Below are 25,691 nucleotides of genomic sequence, written 5' to 3' on the forward strand. Positions count from 1 at the left end.
GCACAGACCTGAAGTAATACCAGCGTGGGTCATGCTCTGCAATGCTGATCCTCACCCTGGGTGGGTGATGCCCAGGTAAAGCAGCTAGAGACAAGAGTGAAGTGAAGGAACACCAGGGCAGGATCCTTTCTGCAAGTGAGGGCTTGTGAGCATGTTTAGACAGGAGATTCCCAGCTTGCAGCCAGATCTCAACCATGGAACTGGTGTAATTGAGGCAGGCAGTAAATTACAAAGCTAGTGAGAGTGATGGGGAGGGTGGTAAAGAGGCTGAGGCAAAGCAAAGGCAGCCACTGGGGAAATCACAAGCGGCAGGAGGAGGATGAACTAAGAGGCCAAAGATCAAAGAATGATTTGGGTTGAAGGGACCTTAAAGCTCATCCAGTTCCAACCCCCTGCAATGAGCAGGGACATCTACTACACCAAGCTGCCCAGAACCACTTCCAGCCTGGCCTTGAATGTCTCCAGGGATGGGGCATCCATCACCTCTCTGGGCAACCTGTGCCAGTGTTTCACCACCCTCATTGTAAAGAATTTCTTCTTCAGTCCAGACTGAATCTAGTTTGTTTTAGTTTAAAACCATCACCCCTTGTGATGTTGCAATGAGCCCTGCTAGAAAGCCTCTTCAGATCTTTCTTGCAGCCCCTTTAGGCACTGGAGCTGCTCTCAGGTCTCCCCTTCAGGAGCCTTCTCTTCTCCAGGCTGCCCCAGCCCAGCTCTCTCAGCCTGGCTCCAGAGCAGAGCTGCTCCAGCCCTCGCAGCATCTCCATGGCCTCCTCTGGCCTCGCTCCAGCAGCTCCACGTCCCTCTTGTGCTGCTGCCCCAGAGCTGGATCAGGGCTGCAGGGGGGGTCTCCCCAGAGCACAGCAGAGGGGCAGGATCCCCTCCCTGAGCTGCTGCTCCCGCTCTGGGGGTGCAGCCCAGCACACGGGGGGGTTCTGGGCTCAAGCTCTCACTGAAGCCGGGTCATGGGGAGCTTCTCCTCACCCAACACCCCCAAGCTGTTGTTGTAGGGCTGCAGCGCTCCGGAATTGACAAGGCCAAGGAAGCCCCGGCCCGGCGGGCGGGATGATGGGAGCCGGGACCCGCCGGCGGCTCCCGCCCCTCAGAGCCCTCAGCTGCAGGAGGCGGGAAACGCCTCACCCAAGCGCAGAGCGGCTGACGGCCACCGGGGGCACGCACGTACGTACTTACGTACGTACGTACGCACGCACGCACACACACACACGCTCCCCCTTTCCCTCCGCGACGTGGAGGCGAAGGAGGGGAGCGGCGTTCGAAAAATGCCCGCGGCCTCCCATTGGCCGGCGGCGCCGCCTCGCCCCGCCCCCCCGCGCGCGCGGCAGCCACACCCCCGCCGCGGCCCCACCCCCGCCCCTTTGCCCCGTCCCCCCCTTCGCCCCCCCCCCGCCGGTTCCCCGCCGCCATTAGAGGGGCCGCTTTGTGTCCGCTGGTGAGTCCCCGCCGCCGGCCCCGCGCCGGGAGCCGGGGCGGCCCGGGCCCGGTAGGCCGCGGGGTGGTGCGTGTGAGGCGCGGGGCGGCCTGGCGGGGCCCCGGGAACTCCCGTCAGCGCCGCGCCTCCTCCCTGACAGGCCTCGGAGAGGGGTTGGGGGGTGCTGTCGTGACGGGTCGCGATACGCTGCGCGCATGGTGAATGCTGTTACGGTGAGCGCGGCCTGCTCATCCCCTCACACACACACACGCGCCTCGGCCACAGCCAGGCCTGAGGCGGCGGCCCCGGGCCTTGGGGGTGCGGGCCTCGGCGGCCCTCACAAAGGAGCTGTGGGCCTCAAGCCGCTCTTCCCGGCCTGCTGGCACCCGGTAAACACTGGCGGAGGAGGGAAGGTCAGCGGCGGAGGGGACTGGCGGGGGTACGGGACAAGGAGTAATCGCTGTTTATAAACTTAGGAAGGGCCTTTGCTCCTGCGGGCGGCTTCCCGCCTTTTGGTTCCTGCCTGAACTCACTTCGTCAGAGGCCGCAGAGGTGCTGCCCGCTGGAGGAGAGTCTCCCACCGGGGTGTCAGTGTGGCTCTGCTGCCGAAAAGCAGCTCCTAATCCTCCCCGGTGGGGTTAGAGGTGCATGCAGGCCGAAGCGTGAGGCTACGAGGCCTTTCTGGGTTCCTCCCTGAGCCCCTGTGGTGGTCACAGCCTCGTTAAAGAACGTAATTACCCTCCTCCCCTTATGGCACATGCCTCTCCATGAAGAAGGGTATTAAATTCTAGTCTGGAATGGAGGGGCTTCCATTCTGGGTTCCTCGTCCCCACTGCCGTTCTGGGCTTGGTTTTTCAGTTAAAAACTTGGAAAAATGAGGAGGGAAGGAGCAGCTGATGTAAAGTGGTGTAGGTAGCCCTTGTCAGGCCAGAGGGGCTGCACCAGCTTACTGTGATGAGAACAGCTTCAGCCCAAATCCTTCCTGCCTGGATTCTGGTCACTGTCACTGGTGTCTGTAAATCCTGGGGGAATTCTCAAGACTGTGCTGCATGGGAGGAGAAGTTGGGTAATGTGGGGTTGTTGGGGGTGTTTCTCCTTTCTAACGTGCAGCAGGGCCTGGCAGCCTGCTCTTAATTGTGGTATTTCACAGGTTGTTCTTAACGGGAGTCTCACTTGACTGCTGAGTTACTTCTGGGTTAACAAGTGTGTTACTTCTCAGTCCTTATCTCGGGCCTTTGGAGTAATAATTGCACTCTGATTTCCACCCATGTGGCTTTGTTTGTTTGCGTTTACTGTAAATAGTAATTTTAGCATCTTTAAGACATAGTTGGCTAGCAGTCCTTGGCAAGCAGCTGTTGTACTGAGGCGGGAAAGGTTCTGAAGTACTCCTGTTTGTAAACAGTGTCACACTGTTAAGCTCCTTTGTGTGTTGGGCTGATGAGAGGAAGGTCTCACTGGTGAGTGTCTCTTTTATTTGGTTTGGGAGTGGAGGTGTTTGGATGGACTGGACAGGAGAACCTTTACCTTCCTCAGGAGGGACTTGAAAAGGTTGGTGGGCAGAGTGGGAAATCCTTGGATTTTCCCCACTTGGTTGGGGGTGGGGAAAAAATTTCTGTTCCAGGCGAAGAACTTGGTGTATATGTCTTGTCAACATCAGGCTTTTTGCAGCCTTTCTCCCCTTTATCTGTGTGTGCCTTCTAATTCATGAACCTCTCAACATGTAACATGCTGTCCTCAGGTAGAAGCTGTTTGAATTGTTTGTTTTTCTTCAGAATATCTTTTTCTGCTGTGTTTTCCCTTTCAACAGAAACTGATGTGCGACTCTTTTGTCAGTGTTGTGTTCCAAGTGACCCACGGTTCTCTGAGGATTTTAACCTCTGTAGAAGAGAGTGAAAGAAATTTTACATTGATGGACTCTAATGGGAGGTGTAATTTTATATAGACTGCAAGGAAATCACAGCTTTTAAAATGTATGGTTTTGTACTACAGAATAATAAGTGATGGCTGAATAGGTAATAGTTTGGAAGGAGGGTTTTTCTAGTGGCTTTATATTTAATCCATCTAAGCAAGGGCGATGTGGTCTATCAAAGGTTTGTACCCTGGTATGTAATGTTAGTGGCCTGCATTTTCATTCAGGTGTCAGTGGTTTGTCAGAATTCATAACGGGTCCTAGAATTAAGATATTTCATCCAAGGCAATAAGATTCCCAGCAGTAGATTTTCATGTTGGAGTAGTTTTAAGTTGGTGACCTAAACTTGTTCTAGAGTTAAAACTGAGCCCTGTGCACTCTGTTTCATTCTTTAGCTGCTTTGTGTCAGTGGCAGCACATGGAGAGTCTGGATCAAGGACCATACTAGTCAAAAACTGTTCAAAACCTGTTGTCCCACAGAGTATGATGTCACTGTCACAATCCTGAGCATCAGTGCAGAGGAGGATTATGTTTAGACAGCAATGTAAGCAGAAATTCTGCATCTTATTAATGCCTTAGCTGAAGTTTTTGTGAGTTTTTAGGTAGATGGTGCATAATTTAAGCTGCACAGAGCCCGGCTTTGGTTCTGTGTTTGGGGACGTTGAGGGAAGCTCCTCGGTGGAAGATAATCCATGCCACGGAAATAATCTGCTGTTACTGTCTTCTGTATAGGTCAAAGAGTGATGCAGAAAGAATCTGAAACTAATAGTGGATTTTGTATTGAGCTGGTGGTGAAGAATAGTGGAGATGAGACAGGGCTTGTTACTTCTGTTTTAATAAACAGCTGTTGAGATGGATCTGACTTTGATTTGCTGCTGTTACACCCCATCAGAGACGAGGCACCTAGATCAGTCCCAGGTGGGGAGGCAGAGCATAAATCTCACCATGGCAGAGTGCTTTTTGCTGCAGTGGAAGCAGCATGTCTGTGTGCAGAAGGGCAGTGTTTAGGTTTTCCTTTGCTCTTTGCTTTGAAATCCAACGGGATAGGCAAGCTGTAAGTCAGGTTGCATTTATGGTGTTTGGAGTCAGAGATCCAAATTCAGTGCTACTCTGAAATGAAGATGTGTCTTTCAGCTTAGGAAAACTCTTCTTTGGGTCTCCATGTGTAGGAATGTGTGTTTGTATACTGGAAGTGTGAAAGATTTTCATTGTGCTTCCCGAATATACTTGGGATTTATTCCCTTTCTTAATGCTGTATAGGGAAGGAGTGGATGGAAATAGAAACTTGTAACACTAGTCAAGCCAAAGAATTTCTTGCCTGGCAAGTGATGAGCTATTGGATCTTTGTATTGGACCTTTAATTGAACCAAGATGGTTTGTAATGCCTGTAGCAGTGTGGGGCTTCCATAGCCTGTAACAGATCTCACAAGAGAGCTGCAAATACAGCCTGTGTAGCTTAATCAGAAGGCACAGGATTGAAAAGTCAGCTTAACCACAACACCTCCCAGGAAATCGATGCGACAGGGTTGCTGTAAGGATCAGGACAAAGCCCCAGACTTGTTGAATGGCAGCAAAAGTGATGGGAATGCCAGATGTGAAACGGGAGGGAATTTCCAATCAGGTTGCCAAATAAGGATTAGAAGTGAGGACTAACTCGTATTCTGTCTTCAGTAAGATATCTTATTCCTCTGCACATTTAAATGACTAAATACTACTGGTCTGACTTCATCCAGACCACAGGCAGCTCAGTCAAGTGCAGAAGCAAAAGGGAAGTCAGGCAATGCTGGAGCACCTTTGTGAACAGGATGTGACAGCAATCAGCTGAGAGCTTCCAACAGATACATTCTGTAAAACAGGTTTGTATCAAAGGTGTTGCTGGATGATGCATTCTGTGAGGATAAATATACTGAGGGTTCAAGAAAGGTATCTTCTACCTGAGCTGGATTTTTAGGGAAGCACTTTGAGGATTTCAGGGGCCAGAAGCCTTGGAGAAGTTGCCCTGCTTGCAATTTAGAACGTGATATTTTGGCATGTTTGATTTGAATTTGCAAAAATCATCATTTCCTGGTTTGTTTGGGTTTTTTTCTGCAGCTTCTGAGACATTTAAATGCTCTTCTGCTCAGGACAGTGCTATGTAGTAGCAGATAACTGTACAATAATCAATAGCCTGGTTTTGAAACCCAGTATTTGCTTTTTAAGCCTTTTTGATACTAAACTCTCATTCTTGCTTGTAAGGTTGTTGGGTGTGTATCCATTGACACCCTGGCTTCACATCTGCAAGAACGCAAAAACTTTTCTAGACCTGCATCATGTTCCATATGCCAAGTCATGTCTAGAGCACATCAATCACCGGTGTACGTGTCATGTGGCAGTAAGGGGACACCCCCACACAGGATGGGATTTGCTTTCTTATTTTTCCATTGCATATTTGTTTTCAGTCCTCTCAGCCTGTGCACCCTTCCCCGAGTCCTTGCACCTTGGTGTTTCCACCAGCCTGACAGGTGCCTTGCCATGTTTGAAGACCTGAGGTTATCCTGAAATGTTTTCTCTCAAGTGAGAATGAGGTCTGAGAAAAGCTGGAAAATCTTATGGGCAGCAGAAATTCCTGGAGTCAGCCAAACTGTGCCTCAGGTCTTATGTTCTTGTGTCTGTTATATTGGTAGGGGGACTCTACTCTTCTATATTATCTATAATGCATGTCTCACTTCAAGCCTCCCTTTTTTTATCCCCTAAGGATTTGCTGATAGCTCAAGAGGAAATTGCTATCGTTTTTCGCAATAGCTCATGGAAACCTACCTGTACCTTTGACTGCATCTCCCATCAGTGGCCACTCTGAGCTGAGAGACTGGGCACTCCCAACCGTTCCTGCTCATCTAGAAATCCTGAAAGTTTAGGAGTTTTGTTGCTTATCAGCTCCTTGCTAGATTCCCTTTGGAATTACTAGGTTGGAGTGACTAGTTCACAATGGCTGTGTAATGTAGAGTTCAAATGGCCCATAGGAGAATGAGTGTGAGTAGCTACATGGGGAGTTACTATCTGTACTTTCAAGCAACTTTTGGAAGTTTGGTATTCCAGTGTTTGGTTCATTGCTGATGTGATTATTTTTTTCCTGACAGTCCATCAGATTTGAGTGTATGTAACCGTTCCCAAGAACCACCTTGAAAACCCACAGCCTCAACTGATAGCCTTTTCCTGTTTTCTAAGCACAATATTTGCTTGGCATAGGTGTAAATGCAGAAAACAGCTATCACTTCCCAGTTGTGTATTGCTAACAGTGATGCTTGCAGTCTGGTACACATTTAAAGATGTCTTGGTATCCCTCACATGAAATAGGGTGTCCAAGTAACAGTTGGTTTGGGTGGCTTGGTTTTTCCATTTCATAAATCTACCATTTTATTTGGAGGGGGTATGAGAGTTTTCCTGCATCGCTGTTATAAAACTGTCTAGTCTTTTGCTTTGTCTTTTTGAAAAACTAAATTCAGGCCTCTTTGTGGTTGACATTTCACACCGTGTCCAGAAAACTACTTTTGATCCCTCTGTGGGAAGAAAGAGGCTGAGCAAGAGCAGTGATGCTTTCACAAGGTAGTGCTTGTGACTTTGCAGTTTGAGAATCCCATTGCTTTGAAGTCAACAGGAGATGATCCTCCTGCCCCTTTGGTTCCCTTAGCCAGCTGAGCAAATGATTCACACGTGGAATGTGGAGGGAATCAACAAGCTCCTGTTTGGGTCACTGCTGGAAGTTTCTGCTGGGTGATGTGGCTTTGTGCATGTGTTAGGGATTGTGCTGTGTTACATTTGCTCTTGAACACTCGAGTGGTTTATACTGAGATCTAAACAAAGGATATGTTTTTTAGAACGTGGGGAATTTGGAGTCAGAGTTGAGAGCACTGTGTTTTCATGCATGTGACATGCAGGTCACAGAGTTTTAAACAAATAAACTCCAGGCCCAGGTCAGCCACAGTGCATGCTTGGATGTGTGTGTTAGTATTCCCAGGGAAAGTGTCTGTGTAGCCCCCAACTGATTTCCTGGAGGATGGATCTGTAATTGGTTGTTTTAGGACTCACTTCAAAATGCTGGCATTTTTTAAAGGGCTTCAGGCTGTGCTTGCTAGGAAAAACATTTGGGATTGAGCTGGTGAAAACTCTTTTTTTTCTCTCACTTTCTGCAATTGAGGGAGGAGGGGCCCTTAAAATAGGCCCCAAAAAGGCTGGGCTGTAGTTTGCATGTTCTCATTGGCTATTAGCATTTTTTTTTCCCATCCTGAAATTCCATGAGAAAGCTTCATTGATCTCATTTAGCTTGGTTTTGGCATGTAATGTGTTTGGGGTTTTGTTTTGTCTCGGAAGAAACCATTGTTGTTGTTACACTCATCTGCCTCTGCTGCTGCTGAGACACAGGACTGGTGCCCTGTCGTTTCTCAGAATGACTGTTCAGTTTCACAGGAGAAGTTGTAGACATTGCAGGAGCAGATTGAGGTACCTTTAGCTACCACAAGCACTGTGGTTTGAAGATAGCCAGCTCGGGAAATGTCTTCCAGAGTATCTCCTGTAGAAATGCTGCCTAGCAATGTGTTTGATCCTCCTGCCGTCAGACTGAAAGTGTCTTTATTGTGCCATAACTGTGTGCACCTGATGTGACACTGCACCCTCCTGCACTAGCAGTGGATTTAGTTTATAGTTTACAAGTTTGGGGAGAGATCTTGTAGGTACAGTTGATGTAACCAGGAGCAGCTCTGCTCTGGAGCCAGGCTGAGAGAGCTGGGCTGGGTCAGCCTGGAGAAGAGAAGGCTCCTGAAGGGGAGACCTGAGAGCAGCTCCAGTGCCTAAAGGGGCTGCAGGAAACCTGGAGAGGGGCTTCGGACAAGGGCCTGTAGGGATAGGCCAAGGGGAATGGCTTGAACCTGCCTGAGGGGAGACTGAGATGAGCTCTTAGGCAGAAGCTCTTCCCTGTGAAGGTGCTGAGGCGCTGGCCCAGGGTGCCCAGAGAAGCTGTGGCTGCCCCATCCCTGGCAGTGTTCAAGGCCAGGTTGGACACAGGGGCTTGGAGCAAGCTGCTCCAGTGGAAGGGGTCCCTGCCCGTGGCAGGGGGTTGGGACTGGATGAGCTTTAAGGTCCTTTCCAACCCAAACCAGGCTGGGATTCTGTTATCTCCAGTCCTTGTAAACCATCATATCTTACCACACGTTTCCCTTTGGCTCCTCTTTCAGTGGCACTGATTTCTGAATAGAAGCTACTCACAGCTTGGAGTTTTAGTGAAAGTGCTCTGCTCAGATGAGCTGGGATTTGGTTTTCCTGAGAAAGTAACTGAGGTAAAGAGAATCCCTCTGGATTGGAAGCCCCCACTCCTGAGTAATAAGAGGACTGTGTTTTGGGGCCACGATGTAAAGTAATTGAGATGGTATTGATGTGCAGGGCATCCACCCCTGCAGGGGAGAATGCAATGTGAAGTGCTGAAACTGGTGAAAATCATCTTGAAAACAGTGCCAGGAGTGATGCCAGGTCTCATTTAAGAGGAAGACCCACTAAGGAAATACCTATTAAAAGTGAAAATTTATGTTAAGTGCTTTCCTTCTCATGTGAGCAAAAGAAAACATCCAGAATAGCTAGTAACTGGGAACATTTGGTTTCTCTGTAAGGAGGGGGAGGGCAGCCTGGAGCTTGATCTTTGGATGGAACAGGGGAGAACAGGTCCAGCCCTGGTTTGCCAGAGAAGCTTTGCTTCTCAGGTTTTTAAAGGGGGTTCTGAGAACCCCTCCGTGGCAGAAACTGGTGCAGTCCCATGGGCAACAGGTAAGAAAGTCTGTAGAAGTGTAAATGGTAGTAAGGGGTGAGGCTTGGTGAAGGTTAGACTAAGCTTAACCCATTCTATACCCATGACAGTGCGTGTGTTTGGAGGAGGGTTTTGTAAAGCTTAAGTTTTACTGTAGAATGTCTGAGACTGCTGGTTTGATGGTTGTTTTCTTCAAAGACTCCTCCATTTCTCTGAACTGCATGGGTTTAGTTTGGGAAGGGCATGGTTTGGGTCCCAGTGTGTGTGTTTTCCGCCTAACAAATGTAATGGTTTAATTCCTTAGGCTGTTAGAAGCTGGATCAAGATGTCAGCTGCTGCTTTTACCCACAGTCAATGACTTGTTTCCTCCATGCCTCACTTCAGGCTCAGTGCAATGTCTGCTTTTCATTAATGCTTTCTGTTCATTTAAAGAGCCTTTTTATTCTTTCAGATCTGTTTTTATGGAGCAGGCTGCAAGTCTGGCTTTACACCTTTACCATTTCTGCTACATCCATAGCTCTCAAGTCTGCGTACATGTTTTAGCCTCTTTGTTGAATGCAAGTGTTGATTGTCAGTTGTGTTAGTCATAAGCTGTAAGTCATTTACTCTTCTTTTCTTTTTAATCTTTACTTTGTTAGATACATGGACGTAGATGGTTTTGTTTTGTTAATTTTCACACCACATCTTTTCTGTACTTTAGGTTGACTCCTCACTGCACTGTGAAAACCATTAGGAAAAGGTCCTTGGGGTTAAAACCTGGGGCTCCACAGTGTTACCTGCACTGGGGGCTAGAAATTTATTTAAATGGCGACTGATCTGTCTGAAGCTGAACCCGTGCATCATAAGGCGCTTCCACTCTTAACGGGAGCTCAGCTCATCCACACGGACAAGTTAAGTGAGGTAGGGGCTGGCCCATTCTCCAAGCTTGCCCTTGGATCAGTCCTTGACTTCCAGTCCTGCTGAAGGTTACTCAGTGCTCTTTCTCCCCTGCTCATAGGCAATTCAACTGTGAGGCTACTAACCCCTGTAGACACTCTCCTTCCCCTTCCCTGCTTTCCCTGAGATGTTGTGTTTAGCAAGATCCTCAAATCTCCTTTAATGTGGAATTGAAAATAAATGATTTCTTTTGTAACTGTAAAATGCGAAACTCTCCTTTCCAAGTATGCTGGTTTGAGGGTCTTTTAAAATGCTGAAAAATCCAAATGTAACCAGAGTATCTCTGCATATACTGCTTTGATTTACTTTAATTCCATTTCTAAACCTTTCTGATTCTTTACAGTAACTATCCTGATTTTCTTATGCTTTCCATAGAAGGTTGAAGACGACACAATGCCCATCCGCCGCTCTGTGAATTCTTCTCCCCGGGAAACCCCTCCCAAAAGCAAACCTGCTGAAGGTGAAGAGGTCAAAGCAGGTACAGTGATAATTCTACAGTGGATTGTTAATGTATATCCAAACATAAGCTTGTGCTCTAACATTCCTGAAAAACCTTACTGCCAAGACTAAAATATTCCCAATGCTTAGCTCCTTTCCATGGGCTTCTCCTGGATTATTGGGAAGTTGTGTTTCATAGCTGCCTTTCAGTCTGACCCATTCATTTTGTCCTTCGTACCCTGTAGCGAAGTCCTGACACTCCAGACATGAAAACATAGCTAAATAAAGTCCCTTTTAAGCTTACACATTCTTTAGAGTAAAGGTAAAAATTGTGAAGTCTCAGTAGTGTCAGGAAGGTGGCTTGAGATGGAAAGGTGGAGTTGATGAATGGAAGAGCAATGTATTTACGGGTTTATTCCTGAACAAGAGGACTTTACCACAATGTGTCAGAAAATCTAGTCTTATATTAACGTGTCTGTCTTAGCAGCTTCACCTCTGTTTCTCAGGATGTGTCATTTCAGTATTGCACTCAGTTTCACAGACTTTGTCCTCTTTGCTGTCACAAATAAATCAGTTGCATACCAAACTACCTTAATACACTGTTGTCGTGGTTTAAGCTCAGCTATAAACCATGCAGTCGCTCTCTCACTTCCCCCGCTTTCCTTCCCCTGCTTCCGGAGGGATGGGAAGAAGAATCGAAAGAGTGTAACTCCCACGGGTTGAGATGAGAGCAGTTTAGTGACTAAGGTATAACACAAACCACTGCTGCTACCACCAATAATAATAATGATAAGGAAAATAACAAGGGAAGAGAATACAATACCACCCATCGATACCCAGCCCGATGGAGCAGTGATCTAGCTGTTCCAGGTAACTCTCAGTTACATCCTGGGCATGACGTGCTGTGGTATAGAATACCTCTTTGGCTAGTTTGGGTCAGGTGTCCTGTCTCTGCTTCCTTCTTGTGCTCCTCCTCCCTGGCAGAGCATGAGACTCGGGAAGTCCTTGGTCAGACTAAACATTTGAGCAGTAACTAAAACCATCAGTGTTATCAGCACTGTTCCGAGGCCGGAAGTCAAAAACACAGCACTGCACCAGCTACTAAGAAGGAGAAAAAAATGACTGCTATTGCTGAACCCAGGACAACTGTGGATTTTAAGTGCATGATGCCTCCATGGGAAAACTATACACAGGAGCATGGTGGGAGTGTTAAGCTCCTTCTCAGAGACAGAGAACCTGTGTAGAGCAGTGATGGTGGACGGTTATTTATCCAAAAAGTGGGTAATGGCAGTTTATGTGCACCTTATCTAGTAGGCAGCCAAGTCCTGTTCTCAGCTAAATAGACCAGTTTATTTGCTTGGGAAGGTGATTTCTGGTTGTATTTGATCCTGTTGATAGACAAGTGCTTCTGTCAGTGCACGTGCAATCTAAAGCTTTGCCAAGTCTGGAAAAATGGATTGAACAGTTAAAAATCCTTCAGGTGCCACAGTGTGTGGTGCAGGAACAGCAGTGTTTGAAAGCAAGTTGGGTATAAACAGAGCTGCTTGTATGTATCTATCTACATTTCTGGTAGAGATACATGGTTTGCACATTTCTGAGTTAAAAATGTATAAACCTCAGCCTAGGGGAAAGCCATTTCCTCCTCCCATCCCCACCCAGGCCTCTCTGATGAGGGATGATTGCAACAGTAACTTTGGAGTTAAGAGGGAAAGATGGGGGGAATTAGAGCACTGTGAAAAGCTACATGATGTTGTTTGATGTTATTCTGGCATCCAGTGGCTGATGTCACCTTATTGAAGCTCCTCAGTAGTTTTGTTTACTTCTTAAGTTACATTCAAATCATCTGTTTAAACTGGAGAAAGGAAATTGTCTAGAGGGAAATAATTTTTGGAGTGTATTCTTAAGCTTTTTATCACACACACCTCTTCCCCCCCGCCTCCCCCCACCTTCCTGAAGAATAAAGGCTCATTTTTGGCAGTAACTTGGTGCATTTTCATGTCTCTTTAGATGCAGAAGTCACCTCTGAGGAATCTGCCTCTGTTGGAGAAGAGCAAGAGCCTGAAACCCTGCCTGCTGCATCCAGTGAAGCAGAACAGCCAAAGGAACCTGAGACTGAAGGGAAGGGGGAAACCAAGCCCTCAGAAGAAACCAAAAAGGAGTAAGGCTCTTTCAGCTTAGTGCTGAATTCGGGGAATTGGGTAGGGGTCTGAACAAAGTTAGGTTCTAGAGATGGAAAAGATGGCAGGAGAGATGGGAAAAATAGGATGTGTCCCTTAAAAAGGCGCTTGTATTTATGTCTCAGGAAGAAGCTACCAGTCGAGTGTGGCTGCTGTTCTAGAACATGTGTGAGACTGAATATCCAGACAGGGTCTCTGTTTCCTAGTAGAAACATCAAAATCCTTAAATTATTTTCAGTGTCAGATGTTGTGGAGTTGTTGTTGTGCTACTGTTGGCTTGTTTTACAGTGTCTCTTGTCTTAGTATTGATTTTTATTCCTCCAAAGTGAGAAGGATCAGTCTAAGGAGAAGGAGAAGAAGGTGAAGAAGACCATTCCTGCCTGGGCTACTCTTTCTGCTAGCCAGCTAGCTAGAGCACAGAAGCAGACTCAGATGGCTGCCACCTCACGTCCCAAAATGGATGCTATTTTAACTGAGGCCATCAGGGTAAGCAGGAGACAAAAGTTTCTTTTGTTCATCTGTCGCAAAGCAGAATAATTTGTGTGCCTAAAATTCACATTTCAGCTTGCTGCTGGTACAGATGATAGTGCTTGCTGTCAGCAGGAAGCACTGTGTGAGACACGTGTGCTTCTGCTTGAAAGCCCGTGGAGCTGAAATGTGAGTCCATGATGATGATGATGAGAGGCCCTGTAGCTTATTTCTTTGTTTAGAATTTGTTTCCTCCCTCATTACATTATTAGAAACAGGGAGGATAACATAATCTGCTTGATTGCTGTCATCATTTAATTTGGTGTGCCTTCTAGCCACACTTAACTTGATTTACCTTGATTAAGCCATCTATTTGATACGTGCTTTATTCAGCATTAACTTATTCAAGGCAGATGGAGATACTGTAAACTAGCATTCCAGAGTGGTGTTGGGGTGTGTCTACTGTATCCCTCCTGCTTGTAAGAAGAGCCCTGTGCTGTTGTAGTTGTGTTGCTGCTCTCCCCTTGAGGCTTGGTTCACACGTGTTGCCTTCACAGCTGGCCTGGATTCTACTCACCTTAATTGCAGGATGGCCTTTCCAGGTGCTCTGTCTTCAAAATGTGATCTTCAGCTTAGACTTTTTGCTGGTTTACTAATGTCAAGACTCCATCTTCTAAAAAAGACAGAATTGTTAACTTGTTCTGACGTAATAACTCTGACATTAGTGCGCCAACTTGCCAGTTGTGCAGCAGTGGTTTGCCAGGTGACTGTATTTTGTAGTACCGTTTAGTGTTTAAGCCATTACATCTAAGTGCTGCAGAACAGAGGAGTGATTGACATGCACTTGCTGTGCTGCTGTTGTGTTGTCTGCTCTTTAGCTTAAGTATTTTGTTAGTTATAGTTTATCCTCTTGAGGCATTATGAGGAAAAGGCCCGCCTGGCATTCTGTGTTGATGTGCTGGCCTGTATGCATTGGTTCAATTGCTGTTCTCCAGTCCCACAGCAAGATCATTCCAGTGCAAGTGGTTTCTGCTAATGTTCTGCTTCCATTTCAGGCATGCTTTCAAAAGAGTGGTGCATCCGTTGTTGCAATACGCAAGTACATCATCCATAAGTACCCTTCCCTGGAGCTGGAGAGGAGAGGCTATCTGCTAAAGCAAGCCTTGAAAAGGGAGCTGGAGAGAGGAATCATTAGGCAGGTAAGAGTTGCTTTGTGGAGCAGCACTGGAGGTGGTGTTACTGAATTACATACAGGGTTCTTAAACTCTGGTAGCAGGTCTTTTCTTCCTCATGAAGATTAATCAACCTCTCTTTCCACTTTGTTAGATACCAACAGGATTTCACTGTTGTTCTGTCAGTCAGACACTGCCCAGTTGTCTTTGGTACAATGTATGATTGTTTTTTGGTGTTGTGTCATGCAGCATTGCAGCAGCCTTTGTCTTCAAACTCAGTCCAGCACTGTCACTTCTGCAGCAGCACATTTAACACTAATATTAGCTTGTGATGTCTGTTAGGATGTCATGGTAGGTTGTTAATGTCTGGCTGTAGTTTCTGATCTTACTGAAGTTCAGTGGGTTCAAACAGGCCTCTGCCGTAACAGCTCATCATCAAGGTGACAGTGCAGTCAAAATCTGTGTAATGATGTCAGTGAATCTCATTCAGGTTATTATTCTGAGTTACTTTGCTAAAGACTGAAATGGACTTTCTTTCGAACTAGGTAAAAGGAAAGGGAGCGTCTGGCAGCTTTGTGGTGGTGGCTAGTGCAGGAAAATCTGTTCCAAAATCCAGAGACAGAAAGGTAAGATGGATCATTTTAAACAATACCCTGAAAGATCTTGCACTGAAACACCTGTATCTTATCAAAGGCAACTTAACCCCAACCCAGACAGTATTCTCCTTGCTGTACTTTTCCTCCCCAAGTATGGTAATTAAAAAACCTGTTCCATAAAATCAGAACCAGAAAGTTAGTTTTAGAAATTAAACCAAGTAGAATAAACAAAATCTTAGTTTTAAAATGTTTACATTAAACCCCTAGGCTTTGGTTCAGAGGCAGAAAACTGAATAACCAGGAAGCTCCTCTTCTGTCTTTACCTGGTAGAGAGAGATGCCTCTCAGGTATTGTAAGAGAGCTTTATGCTACTGCTCTGTCTGTTCTATCTGTTGCATGGATAAATGGAAGACTTCAGTCTTGAGGACTGTCAGGTGAACATTTTTCCATGAGCTGTGAGTGTAGAGGGAGGAAGAAAATGTCCTAAGGCTTTCGGAAGAAAGCTGCTAATGTTGGGTGTATATTGTTCTGAGGTAGTACTATGTGATATGGGATGGGGTTGGTTGAGCCTACTCCTCACACTGTTCTCCACTCTCTTCTGCACTGGGTGTATGAAATAAGTTTCTAACACGGTGGTTACAGAACATTTAGCTAGAATTGCTGATCCCCTTGCAGCTTAGATGGATGAACCCAGAGAGTATTGTAATGTATCTTTTCACTTCTGGGGAAACCAAAAGCCCTAAAGCTGAGGGAAACAGTGACATGCTTGGTACTAGGGAACAGGAGAAAACTAATTGTAGTGTAACTTTTGTGGAGCCAGTGAGCTCTTATTTAAAGAAGTTTGAGCAAGACACCTGATAACTGCTAACACATCACTTTTATTGTCTGCAGCATATCAGTGTCTTTGTTCCTAGTTACTTTCTCTGTGTTGCAGCAAAACAAACAGCTTGCTTTTGTTGGTGGTGAATGCAGCTAGCAGCTGTCTGGTGAGCAGCACTCTCACCCCTTTGACTGTTTGCAAAGCTGCTGTTCAGCATCAAAACCATTAAACTTCAGCACATTTTCCCACTGTCTTTTCTGTATAAACAACAGACTTTACTTTTTCCTGCTCATGCCCTCCTCAGGGATGGAGGAAAATTCAGAAGGGAAAGTTGGCTTCAGTCAGGATTTCATTCTGTCATCTAAAATCCCACTCCTGTTCAAGGTATTCATTTTCGGGGAGATGTAAAAAGCCTTTGATGGGGTTTAAATTTCATGGCAGTGTGTAAGATTTTCACTCGTGTCAGAAGGGAAATAGAGGAAAGTGTGTGTAGAAAGAGGAAGGAAACTAATGTAAAAATACAGATGTTGTTAAATACTGAGCAATTTCTATTTGCAAAACTATCCAGAGACTCCTATGAAAATTCCAGCCAAATTTGCTTGGTTTTACTTAAGCTGCTGAACTTTTGAATTGTCAAAGGATTGCCTTACAGAGCTTGATTTTGCAGATCTGTGTCCATTGCCAGGAGCACTTCTCCCCTGTGCATTGCTGCTTCAGATACCCCAGACTTTTAGGCCCCACTGATGAGTAAAGTGTGTGTATTTCAGAAAAGCACTTCTACTTCGGCTGCAGAGCAACAAGTGAAGCTGGAAGATATCCTACCACTGGCTTTCACCCGCCTTTGTGAGCCGAAGGAAGCTTCTTACAGCCTCATCAAGAAATATGTGTCTCAGTATTACCCCAAACTCAAAGTAGATATAAGGTGGGTGCAGGAATACACTGTTGTAAGCAGAGCTGCAGAGGAGCAGTGAAACACAGCCTTGCTCTGGCTTTGACTTGCTTCCCAGTGATCCAGTTCAGTGTTGCAGCAGGCAGGTGGTGCTCTGCCTTGTAGAGCCTGCAGGAAAACTTGAGGAAAAGCTGTGCCTTTTCCTGCATCCCTCCACACCCAATCTTTGTTACTGATGCCAACATCAGCGTTGACTGTGCACCTCCACCCTTAATCAAAACGAGCTCCCTTAGCTGTGGGGATGTGAAGCCTCTCCTTGGGACCTTGTCCTTCTTGGTTCTGGATGCCTTAGCTGGCATGTGCTTACAGTAAGCTTGAAGCTTGCTTATATGAAATGGGTCAAAGCTTGGGGAGGAAGCAAATCTAGGAAAGCCATGTGTGCCACCTCTTGCAGGGGCCTGTACTCAGTCCCTTGTTGTTTGTGGGCTGACTCATTGCCCACCGACTCCAAACGTGCTTTTCAAAATGATTAAATCCTTCCAAGTGGAGCTTGTCTGTTTCTGGATGCAGTGACACCAAGGAAACGTTGCAGTTCAGTTTCCACTAACGTACATTGTTTTTCTCATGTAATCAGCACTTGCTGACAGATCTCTATTTAAAATGCCTGTAGGTAGGCAGATACCACTCGTAAGTACTGCTCTGCTCACGCTCTGTATAAAGCCTTGTTTCTCTGTTTGTTTTTGAAGCTGTCAGTCTCTGTGTGTGTCAGTAAAGCTTTATCTTCCTGTATTTCAGACCCCAGCTGTTGAAGAATGCCCTCCAGAGAGCTGTAGAGAAGGGCCAGTTAGAGCAGATCACAGGGAAGGGAGCATCTGGAACATTCCAGGTCAGAGCCAGAGTTCATCTTGTTTTGTTGACTATCCTGACCACAAGCTTTGGATATAAGTTAACACCCCCTCTTCCCCCCACCCCAGTTTCATTGGGTACACCTTTCTTTAGCAGCCTGTCATGTTCAGGAGTTGTCCAACTATGAAGCAGTAGGACTCTTATTCTCCTCTGGGCCTACATTTCTGGAGCAGCCCCCCCTGCCTTCCTTGCTTAGCATGTTCCTCACGCTGCTTCAGCTCTGACTCACTAGCACAGTAGGGGAGATGGTGGGGTAAGCTTTCCTTTCCATCTCTTATTGAGGGTGCAGTAGGTACCCCAGATGCCTGCAACGCTTTGTTCTTGTGGATGTTCCACAGAAGTCTCTTGGGTACATTTGGTCTGGGGGATGGAAGAAGAGCTGATTTATTTCCTTCCCTAAGTGATAGGCCCTTAGATTGCCACATCCTTGCAGTGTATTTGAGGACTGGGACAATATGTTACTGATGATAAGCCCTCCAGGCCACTTGACTAGGCCTGTCCTCCCAGTTAAAGCTGGGAGAGCAGCATTCCCTGTGCGGTGTTTAATGTAAAACATATCTGTGCTGATGCAGGAGCGCCGACCCACCTGGTGCAGAGGAGCTTGTCCTGACCTGGTTTGGGAGAATGTTGTCTTGATGCTTTTCTCTTCCTCCTTGGAAAATAGCTGAAGAAATCAGGGGAGAAGCCCCTGCTGGGTGGGACTCTGATGGAAGACGCCATCCTGTCTGCTATTGCGGCCATGAATGAACCGAAGACCTGCTCCACCACAGCCCTCAAGAAGTATATCCTGGAAAACCACCCAGGGACCAACTCCAACCTCCAGGGTAAAGTACCAGTCTGTGTGATGCTTCTCTTTTGCATGCTGAAAGAGTCCTGCAGCTGCAGATATGTCTGCGCAGCACCTTTAAAGTATTCCATTGAGCTTGCTGGGGAACTGACAGCTGCTCAGCTCTTTGTGCTGCAGAGATGCTCAGTGGTTTTAATTCCCATTAGCTCCTTTCAAGCCTGACAAAGGCTAGTTTGAGACATAATGCATGTTTCTCTTGTCTGTAGCATGTTCCCAGGAAAGGGGAATAGTATTCAAGTACTTTTATTGTTCTTAAATCACCAAGTTGATTTCATCTGTCTCTCTCTATTTTGAAAGGCTACAGCTTGGCATAAATACAGTTCCCAGTTGCTTTTTAGTTAGAGAAGTTGCACAGTCTAACTTTTAAAACAGGCACCCCTCTCACGGATTTGCTTGAGGTCCTTCTTTGGCTCAGATTTTTAAAAGGTCAAGCAAGTGAGGAGAGAAACAATCCTGTTGTGTTTGGAAAGAGATTTGGCATGTCTTTGTTCTCAGGAATGACTCTAATGTCTGTTTTGGCTTTTGCGTTAGCAGAAGCAATACTAACAGACACTTTAAAGCAGATATTTTAATGGTTTATGTGCATTATTTGGCCTGAGCCCCACTGCAGTTGTTTATCCAGTGCTAGAGGTCATTTGAAGCAGGATGAGCTCACAGCAGTCTCCACTAGAGTGAAACCTAGAGGTAGATGAGTTTGTTGCTGTGGTGTCATGGTTCTGGTGCCATTTGTTAAGACATGGGCTGGAGGGAGGCTGCTGATCCCACACTTCACCTGGAGCTGAAGCACAGCAGCAGCACATCAGTTTGACACAGGGCTTACTGATGCTGAGGGAGTGCAGGTTCCCTCACAGCAGCGTGGGCTAAAGAAGCTGCCTGAGGCCTTCTGCCAATTAGAGACTGATGTCAAGCATGACTTCTTAATCTTGGGGCAGGGAGAAGAGTTTCCAGGCATCCTAAGCCCTTGCATGATTTCTTTTCAGGAGCATTGGAATTCTCCTTGGTCCTCAGAGGCCTATGCTCAGCCAGCCTCGAGTGCTTGTCAGTCTTGCAAGTCACATAAAGAAATTTCAGCTTGCAATCTGTTGTTTTCTTTCCCTTTCTGTTACATAAAAGGAATTTTGATGATCTCTGCTCTGTTTTAAGAGCAGCCAGAGGAAGATCTGGTGAGATGTAAAAGCAGGCAGGTGCACACTGCAGAGCCAGTGCTCTGCACTCCTCCTCATTTTATACCTCAGAACTGAACTTGATTGGAGTCAAGTGCTATTTATCTTTGTGCTGCTATTTATCTTTAATACAAAGAATAAAACCAGCCTTAGGTTTTGTGTTGCTCCTGTTTTATGAAAGCGTGGATTTTTAGAATTCTTGAACTATGGGGATCCAAATGTTGCAACAGTAGTGACTTCATTGATAGGATCAACTCCGTTAGCTGTGCAGGCTCTTCCAGTGCCATTCAAAGTACAGTATTTCAGCAGAAGCAGCCTGGTGTAAGTATGGCCTTTTCCCAAAGGATTCTGTTGCTGTGAAATGTCAGTGCTTGATAAAAGCCTGTTTCAGTAGTGTGGAATAAGCAGTTGGAGCAAATACCTTTGCATTAATTGTACCTCCAGACTCAGGTGATCGTTCAGCCACTGTGTTTCTTTGTATTTTTCCATTTCTCAAGTGAGCCTCTTTGGAAAGTGCTTGAGGACAGCCTTGCTCTGCCCTTGGTTTGGAGGGAGCTAAATATGAAAATGGTCCCTCTAATTCAAGCTGCAAATGGTTTTGAATGAACTAAACAACTTCAGCCCTTTGCCAAAGATCCTCTGTACTTGCACAGGTTTGGTTACAATTTTTACACAGTGCACATGGAACAGAAGACTGGAATAAAAAGTGCGTTTGTCCTATTTCTAGACCAGGTATTTTCCCTTTAAAAAGCAAAACAAAAACAGACTGGGGAAAGATGCATCACATTTGACATTTAGGGATTACAAGGAAGGTAAAACCAGGGTAAAGACACAAGTCTTTAAAAAGCACTTTGGAGAACAGGCTGTAGAAAGTTGAGATTTGAGTTAAATTTGGACAGCAGTAGTTCCGTGCCACTACTGATTGCATTTATGAAGGAGCATCCGTCGATGGGGACATCAAAAGCATGCACTGTTCCTGACTTCATCCTTTGGAGAATTTAAAGCCACACTTGCTAAGTGCTCTGCAGGTGTCCTAGCAAAGGAGACTTCATCCTGACTCTCCAGCTCTGATTTCAGAGGGCTCTGCAGGGAGCTGTAAGGTCACACAAGTGGATAAAGATAGTAACAACCTTCCTCTGATTTTTTTATTTGATTTTATTTTCACAGTGCATCTACTGAAGAGAACCCTGCAGAAATGTGAGAAGAATGGCTGGATGGAGCAAATCTCTGGAAAGGGCTTCAGTGGAACCTTTCAGCTTTGCTTCCCTTACTATCCTAGGTAAAGAGCTTGGCTGTTAAACAGTGTTCAAGACAAGTGTTGAGGAGGTTAGCAGGTAGCACTGCAGAAGTTCATCAGCTGACCTGTTTACAGGGAAGTTTGTGGAGGGTTTAATAACTGATGAACTGCAGCATTCACAGAATCCCAGAGTGGTTTGAGTTGGAAGGGACCTTAAAGCTCATCTAGGTCCAACCCCTGCCACGGGCAGGGACACCTTCCACTGGAGCAGCTTGCTCCAAGCCCCTGTGTCCAACCTGGCCTTGAACACTGCCAGGGATGGGGCAGCCACAGCTTCTCTGGGCACCCTGGGCCAGCGCCTCAGCACCTTCACAGGGAAGAGCTTCTGCCTAAGAGCTCATCTCAGTCTCCCCTCTGACAGGTTAAAGCCATTCCCCTGTGTCCTGTCCCTACATGTCACCTGTACTCTAGATAATGCCATTACTTGGATGTCTGACTTGGATGTCTGACTGCTAGCTAAAGCTAGCAAGGAAGCAAGGGAAGCTTTTAAGGGCAGTAAAGGTATTTGGCTCAGTCTTCTCAGATCCTCTGTCGTGGTGCTTTTATTGCAGGATGGAGGCTATTTAAGTGTTGCTGTGCTAAAACAAGTTCACGTGAGCAGGTAGTGTGGTGGTGTTAATGCAAGGATGCTCACAATGAGTAGGACCCAGCTGTGTCTTAATGCTGACGTGGAGGAGAGGTGGAATGGGGGAAGATGACCTAGATTAGCTATTGTGAGACTAATACAGCCTTTCTTCTGCTGGGAGTGTATATTGTGCTGGGCCACGTGGAGCCCAGGGATGGTGACTTAGTGTCCCACAAAGAGCCAAATGGCAACATAGTGATTAGAAAAGTCTTTGCCAGGGTTACCAAAGGCTTGCTGGAGTCATATTCTTAATAGCAAGTCACACTCTGACATGAATCCTCTTGTAGCCCAGATGTGCTCTACCCAGAGAAGCAGCAGGATGAGGACTCTGAGGAATCTGATGAGGAAGAAGAGGAGGAATCTGAGGAGGAAGAAGAATCTGAAGAGGAAGAGTCTGAGGAGGAAGAGCCGCCACCAAAGAAGAGGTATGGCCGCATGAGAGAGGAATGGGCTTGTTCAGATGATACAAGTGGCTCTTGGTTTGTGTCCTGGTGTGCTTATTTATCCACAGGGCTGTTGCTCAGAGGTGTTGGAAGAAGTTTCTGATAATGCTTTGCTCCAGAGATCCTAATCTCCCCTGTTCCATAGTTTGAAGCTTACCTCTTTTTTCCTCCAGATGAGAGGAGCGCCTGTATTTATTCTTTGTATTGCCTTTAGTCTTCTGGAGTCGCTTTTTGTGCTTTACGGAAGTGTGACATTTCACAGGGGACTTTCTGTGTTTATTGTTTCCTTAGGAAATGTTTTCCCTACGGTAGTATTATTCCAGTCCTGTAGCCAGATACAAAGCCAGCCTTCCTCAGAATGTGGATTTAACATAAGTCTTGTTGGTTAAGTGATACAACTCCATTTAGAGAGGAAAGTGGTCAGGTCTCTGAACTGTTCTGACAATTGGCTTAGATTCATTGTCATTATTTGTGTGTTCATATCCCTAACGAAGGAGGTGGAAACCTCTCTGGCAGAGCACTGTGGGCATTGAGAAGTGCTGAGCGTGGCAACATCTGCCAGAGGAGTTGTTGCTCTTTGGGATTTAGCTAATGAAATGTATTGCTGCATAAAGCAACATCCATGGTAAAGGAAGAGGATGCCAAGATGCAGACTGACGATGGCAGCTCTGCTCTGGGTACCATTTGTGCCTCCACTGAGCTCTTGTGCTGTCTCTCTCTGACAGGATGCAGAAGAGGCCACCCCCAAAATCACGGAGCAGGGCCCCTCCGATGAAGCGAAGAGAGTCCAAACCCAAACCAAGGAAAACCCCCGCCGCCAGCCGGGGCAAAGCAAAGCCCCCCCCCAAGGTTAAAACCCCTGCTAAGAAAGCCAAACCAGCAGCCTCAGCCATCAAGAAACCCTCTGGTGGCAGCTCTTCTAAGAAACCAGCAGCCAGTGGGAGGAAGGAGGTGAAACCCTCTGCCAAGGGCAAATCCACCATGAGGAAATCTCTCCGGGCAAAAAAGTAAAACCTTTGGAGTGTCAGGGAATGCCATGGTCAAATCCACAGTCTTGTTTTCTAAGTCGAACATGCGTTTGTATTTTAGTTCCGATGCTTCAACACTTCTTTTAATGGGTTTTTTTTTTATTTTATTTTTGTTTTCTTGAATGATGGGGGGGAAAAAAGCTGCAACTTAAATCAAAGCTACCTGAGGAGTTGTTAGAGCTCAATGCTGGGCCTCGTGCCTGCCCCTCCCCTGGAGCAAGTCATCTGTCGTTTCTGCAATAATGGTAGGACTTCTTCTAGGGCATATACAACCTGTACATTTTCTGGTGTTCCTCTGGGTTGGGGGCTGGGGAGGGGGGAGGGTTGGCTTTTAAACGTTCTTCAAAGAAGATCTTTATATCTCTAGCCAGCAGGAACAGGATGAATGGGGGAATGTGATTCTTAAAGAGAAGGTACAAGGGCAAAAGAGTCCTCCCTAGATCCCGTGCATTACGAGGTCCTTATCGCTTCTGTGAAGAAGCAGTGTATATACAGCGCTTGCACTGAGTCCTGGAGGTGCTGCTTTCTGCTCGGCTGATAGAGGGGCAGGCTGAGGAGGTGGCACGTTTGGCTCCTTCAGACCAGCAAGGTTTGTTTGATGGTGAGTCAGATCTTCAGTAATCACCTACTGCAGCATCCACTGATTGTCTGATGCCAGAGGGGCTCCAGAAGGGGTAGTTCTCGATTAGGTGGGTGATTTGAATTAGTGTTTCCATGCCACATCTGTTACCTTAAAACCAAAACATATAAAAGTCTTCTTGAAATCCAACTTTCCAATGTTTTTAAGAGATGAAGAGCCTGAGTTTGGTCACCTCTTGTTTACCCTTTTTTAAAGAACAGTTGGAGAGCTATACAATTGCTATTGTAGAGATGTTGATAAGTGAAGAACATGCAGTTTGCTAAAATAAAATGAAACTAGATTCCAGGCCTGCTTTGTGTGTCCTTTCTCTTCCTCGCCACAGCTTCCTCCTCCTGGAACTGCAGAGAGGAGGGAATTACCATCAGCATGGATTGCTGCAGAGGCACATCTTTGTTAAAAGCACTTTGCCAGCGTGAAAGAGTGGGGCTGCTTTAGCCTGAGCACTGTAGCTCAACTGACTTGTGACCTTTCTCTTCCCTGGTTTCTCTGAAGGCAAAGGTGAGCAAGTGGAAAGCTCTGTTTGAACCTCTTGCTGATTCTCTTCTCTCTGTGCGCCCCATCAGTGGCCAGTGGGAAAAGAAAAAGACCAGCTGAAATCATCCCCTGCTCAACAGAGCAGCACCTGCAGTCAGAGCACTCTCTACCTTGTCCTTGTGCACTGGTGATTCCAATGTGACCTGACAGGTTTCATTCACTGTGCTTTGGGAAAGAGCTTTGCACGCTCCATGCTGAGAGCAGTGGCAGTACCTCTAAAAATCAAATGCAAAAAAAAGAGAAAACGATGTTATTGAGTCTATTCTTTTTAGTTGCTGTCCCTGTGTGCTGCCTTGAACAACAGGGAGGTTAGAAAACCATGTCAGAAATGGCCTCAACTGTTGCCAGCCCTATAGCAAGGGTGCAGACGTGGGGGGAGTTAACAAAAATCACAGTTATGGAAACTGGGGGTGTGAAAGCCATGATCAAAGAGTGATCCACAGGGATGCAAAGCAATTAGAAGCATTAGTTAATGGCTCTTCCTAAGGGCTACTTGTACCAAAACAAAGGGGTTTGGCACTTCAGGGAACCAAGTTTGAGCAACTGCTTCGCTCATGGACAGGTATTTACAGGGACACTGAGCCCTGTCCCAGCTATAGGGCAGTTTGTGACCTCCCTCATCCCAACATTTTCCCACCGACCACCCCATGGGTAAAACACTGGTCTGGGTAACACTGATGTTCCACCCGTGGCTGTGGCTTAGTTTTGCTGCAGGGCACCTTGAATTAGAGCCCTGTGCTGAAAACAGCCATTGGCTCCCTTGCTCACCACCAAACTCTTTGGTTGGGGTTTTAATTGCTAATTAAGTGGTTTCTGTGCACTGAGCCAAAACAAGAGCTGTGGCTCTGGTTGTGTTTAATCCCAAGGACCAATCCTTGTCTCCTGAGAGCAGCAAGTGGGATTGAACAGGGAAATCATCATCCCGTGGCAGCGTTACCGGTGGAGCTCTTCTCCATCTCCGCTTCCTGGCCAGCCTGAGCTCCGATATGTTATTCCTCAGCCCCATCTGTCCTCCTTGTTCCATTTTTCCGCTGTTTCTCCTTGGGTTCTGCTGGGGCATCTCACAGCATCTCCAAGCAGCCGGCGCTGGCGGTGGCCCAAGGTCGGAACACTGCTCTGTGGAGCCTTTTCGCATCCTCAGGAAGCTAGAAGGGGATTTTCGGGTGCACCCTGAGGGGTTAGACCCCATCTCCTCCCCAAACTGTTGCTTTCCCTTTCCAGGAGCCAAGCACATCCCTGTGGCTGGGGACAGCTTTTCCTTCAGGCGGCTGGAGGATTTTGGGCACCTGAGGCTCTGCGTTTGCAGTGAGGTCAGAGCCATCCCTCTTTATTCCCAGCACAAGCAGACCGTGGTGAGCAAAACTCCCATGGGAATTCAGCAGCCGGGGTGAAAAGGGTCTGAGCATCAGGGCAGGGGGTGGCGAGCAGCGACCACGTGTGTGCGTGGCGGGGTTAGGAATCACTTCTCCGCTGGGCACGCAGGAGGAGAGGAGAGAAAACAGGAGAGAGGGGAAAGAATCCAATGCAGCCGCGTCTTCCAAAGAGCCCGAGCGCTGCTGCTGCTGCCTCCAAGAGACGGAGAGAGCCGGGGAGGTAAAATTGCA

General features: G+C 46.7%; 1 protein-coding gene across 9 annotated transcripts; it reads left to right on the plus strand.

The window, feature by feature from the left end:
- Window positions 1–1,309: 1,309 nt before the first annotated feature.
- HP1BP3 (heterochromatin protein 1 binding protein 3) lies at window positions 1,310–25,427 on the plus strand. Of its 9 annotated transcripts, none has more exons than XR_013958179.1 (15): window positions 1,310–1,450; window positions 9,809–10,008; window positions 10,420–10,522; window positions 12,490–12,640; window positions 12,986–13,145; window positions 14,183–14,326; window positions 14,845–14,925; window positions 16,483–16,637; window positions 17,400–17,490; window positions 18,175–18,334; window positions 20,688–20,799; window positions 21,730–21,867; window positions 22,611–23,514; window positions 23,876–24,051; window positions 25,309–25,427. XR_013958179.1 is itself a non-coding variant. In XM_080631320.1 (13 exons), exons 2-13 carry the CDS (start codon window positions 9,913–9,915, stop codon window positions 22,894–22,896), a joined length of 1,677 nt encoding a protein of 558 aa, XP_080487446.1. In that variant the 5' UTR covers window positions 1,310–1,450; window positions 9,809–9,912; the 3' UTR covers window positions 22,897–23,838. The 9 variants fall into 9 exon arrangements, 6 of the variants coding, with proteins under 6 accessions (XP_080487446.1, XP_080487451.1, XP_080487448.1 ...); XR_013958180.1 differs by lacking the exon at window positions 25,309–25,427 and adding an exon at window positions 24,954–25,012; XR_013958181.1 differs by lacking the exons at window positions 23,876–24,051; window positions 25,309–25,427 and having other exon boundaries at window positions 22,611–23,158; window positions 23,281–23,838.
- Window positions 25,428–25,691: the final 264 nt, after the last annotated feature.

The sequence above is a fragment of the Psittacula echo genome (assembly GCF_963264785.1).
Source record: "Psittacula echo genome assembly, chromosome: 17".
Taxonomy (NCBI): domain Eukaryota; kingdom Metazoa; phylum Chordata; class Aves; order Psittaciformes; family Psittacidae; genus Psittacula; species Psittacula echo.

What these genes read in the sequence shown, in the direction of transcription:
- HP1BP3 (XM_080631320.1), top strand. Translation starts at nt 9,913, where the DNA reads ATGGCGACTGATCTGTCTGAAGCTGAACCCGTGCATCATAAGGCGCTT. An exon ending in TCAGAAGAAACCAAAAAGGA is followed by an intron (nt 12,641 to 12,985) that starts GTAAGGCTCTTT and finishes ATTCCTCCAAAG; the next exon opens with TGAGAAGGATCAGTCTAAGG. An exon ending in TTTTAACTGAGGCCATCAGG is followed by an intron (nt 13,146 to 14,182) that starts GTAAGCAGGAGA and finishes CTTCCATTTCAG; the next exon opens with GCATGCTTTCAAAAGAGTGG.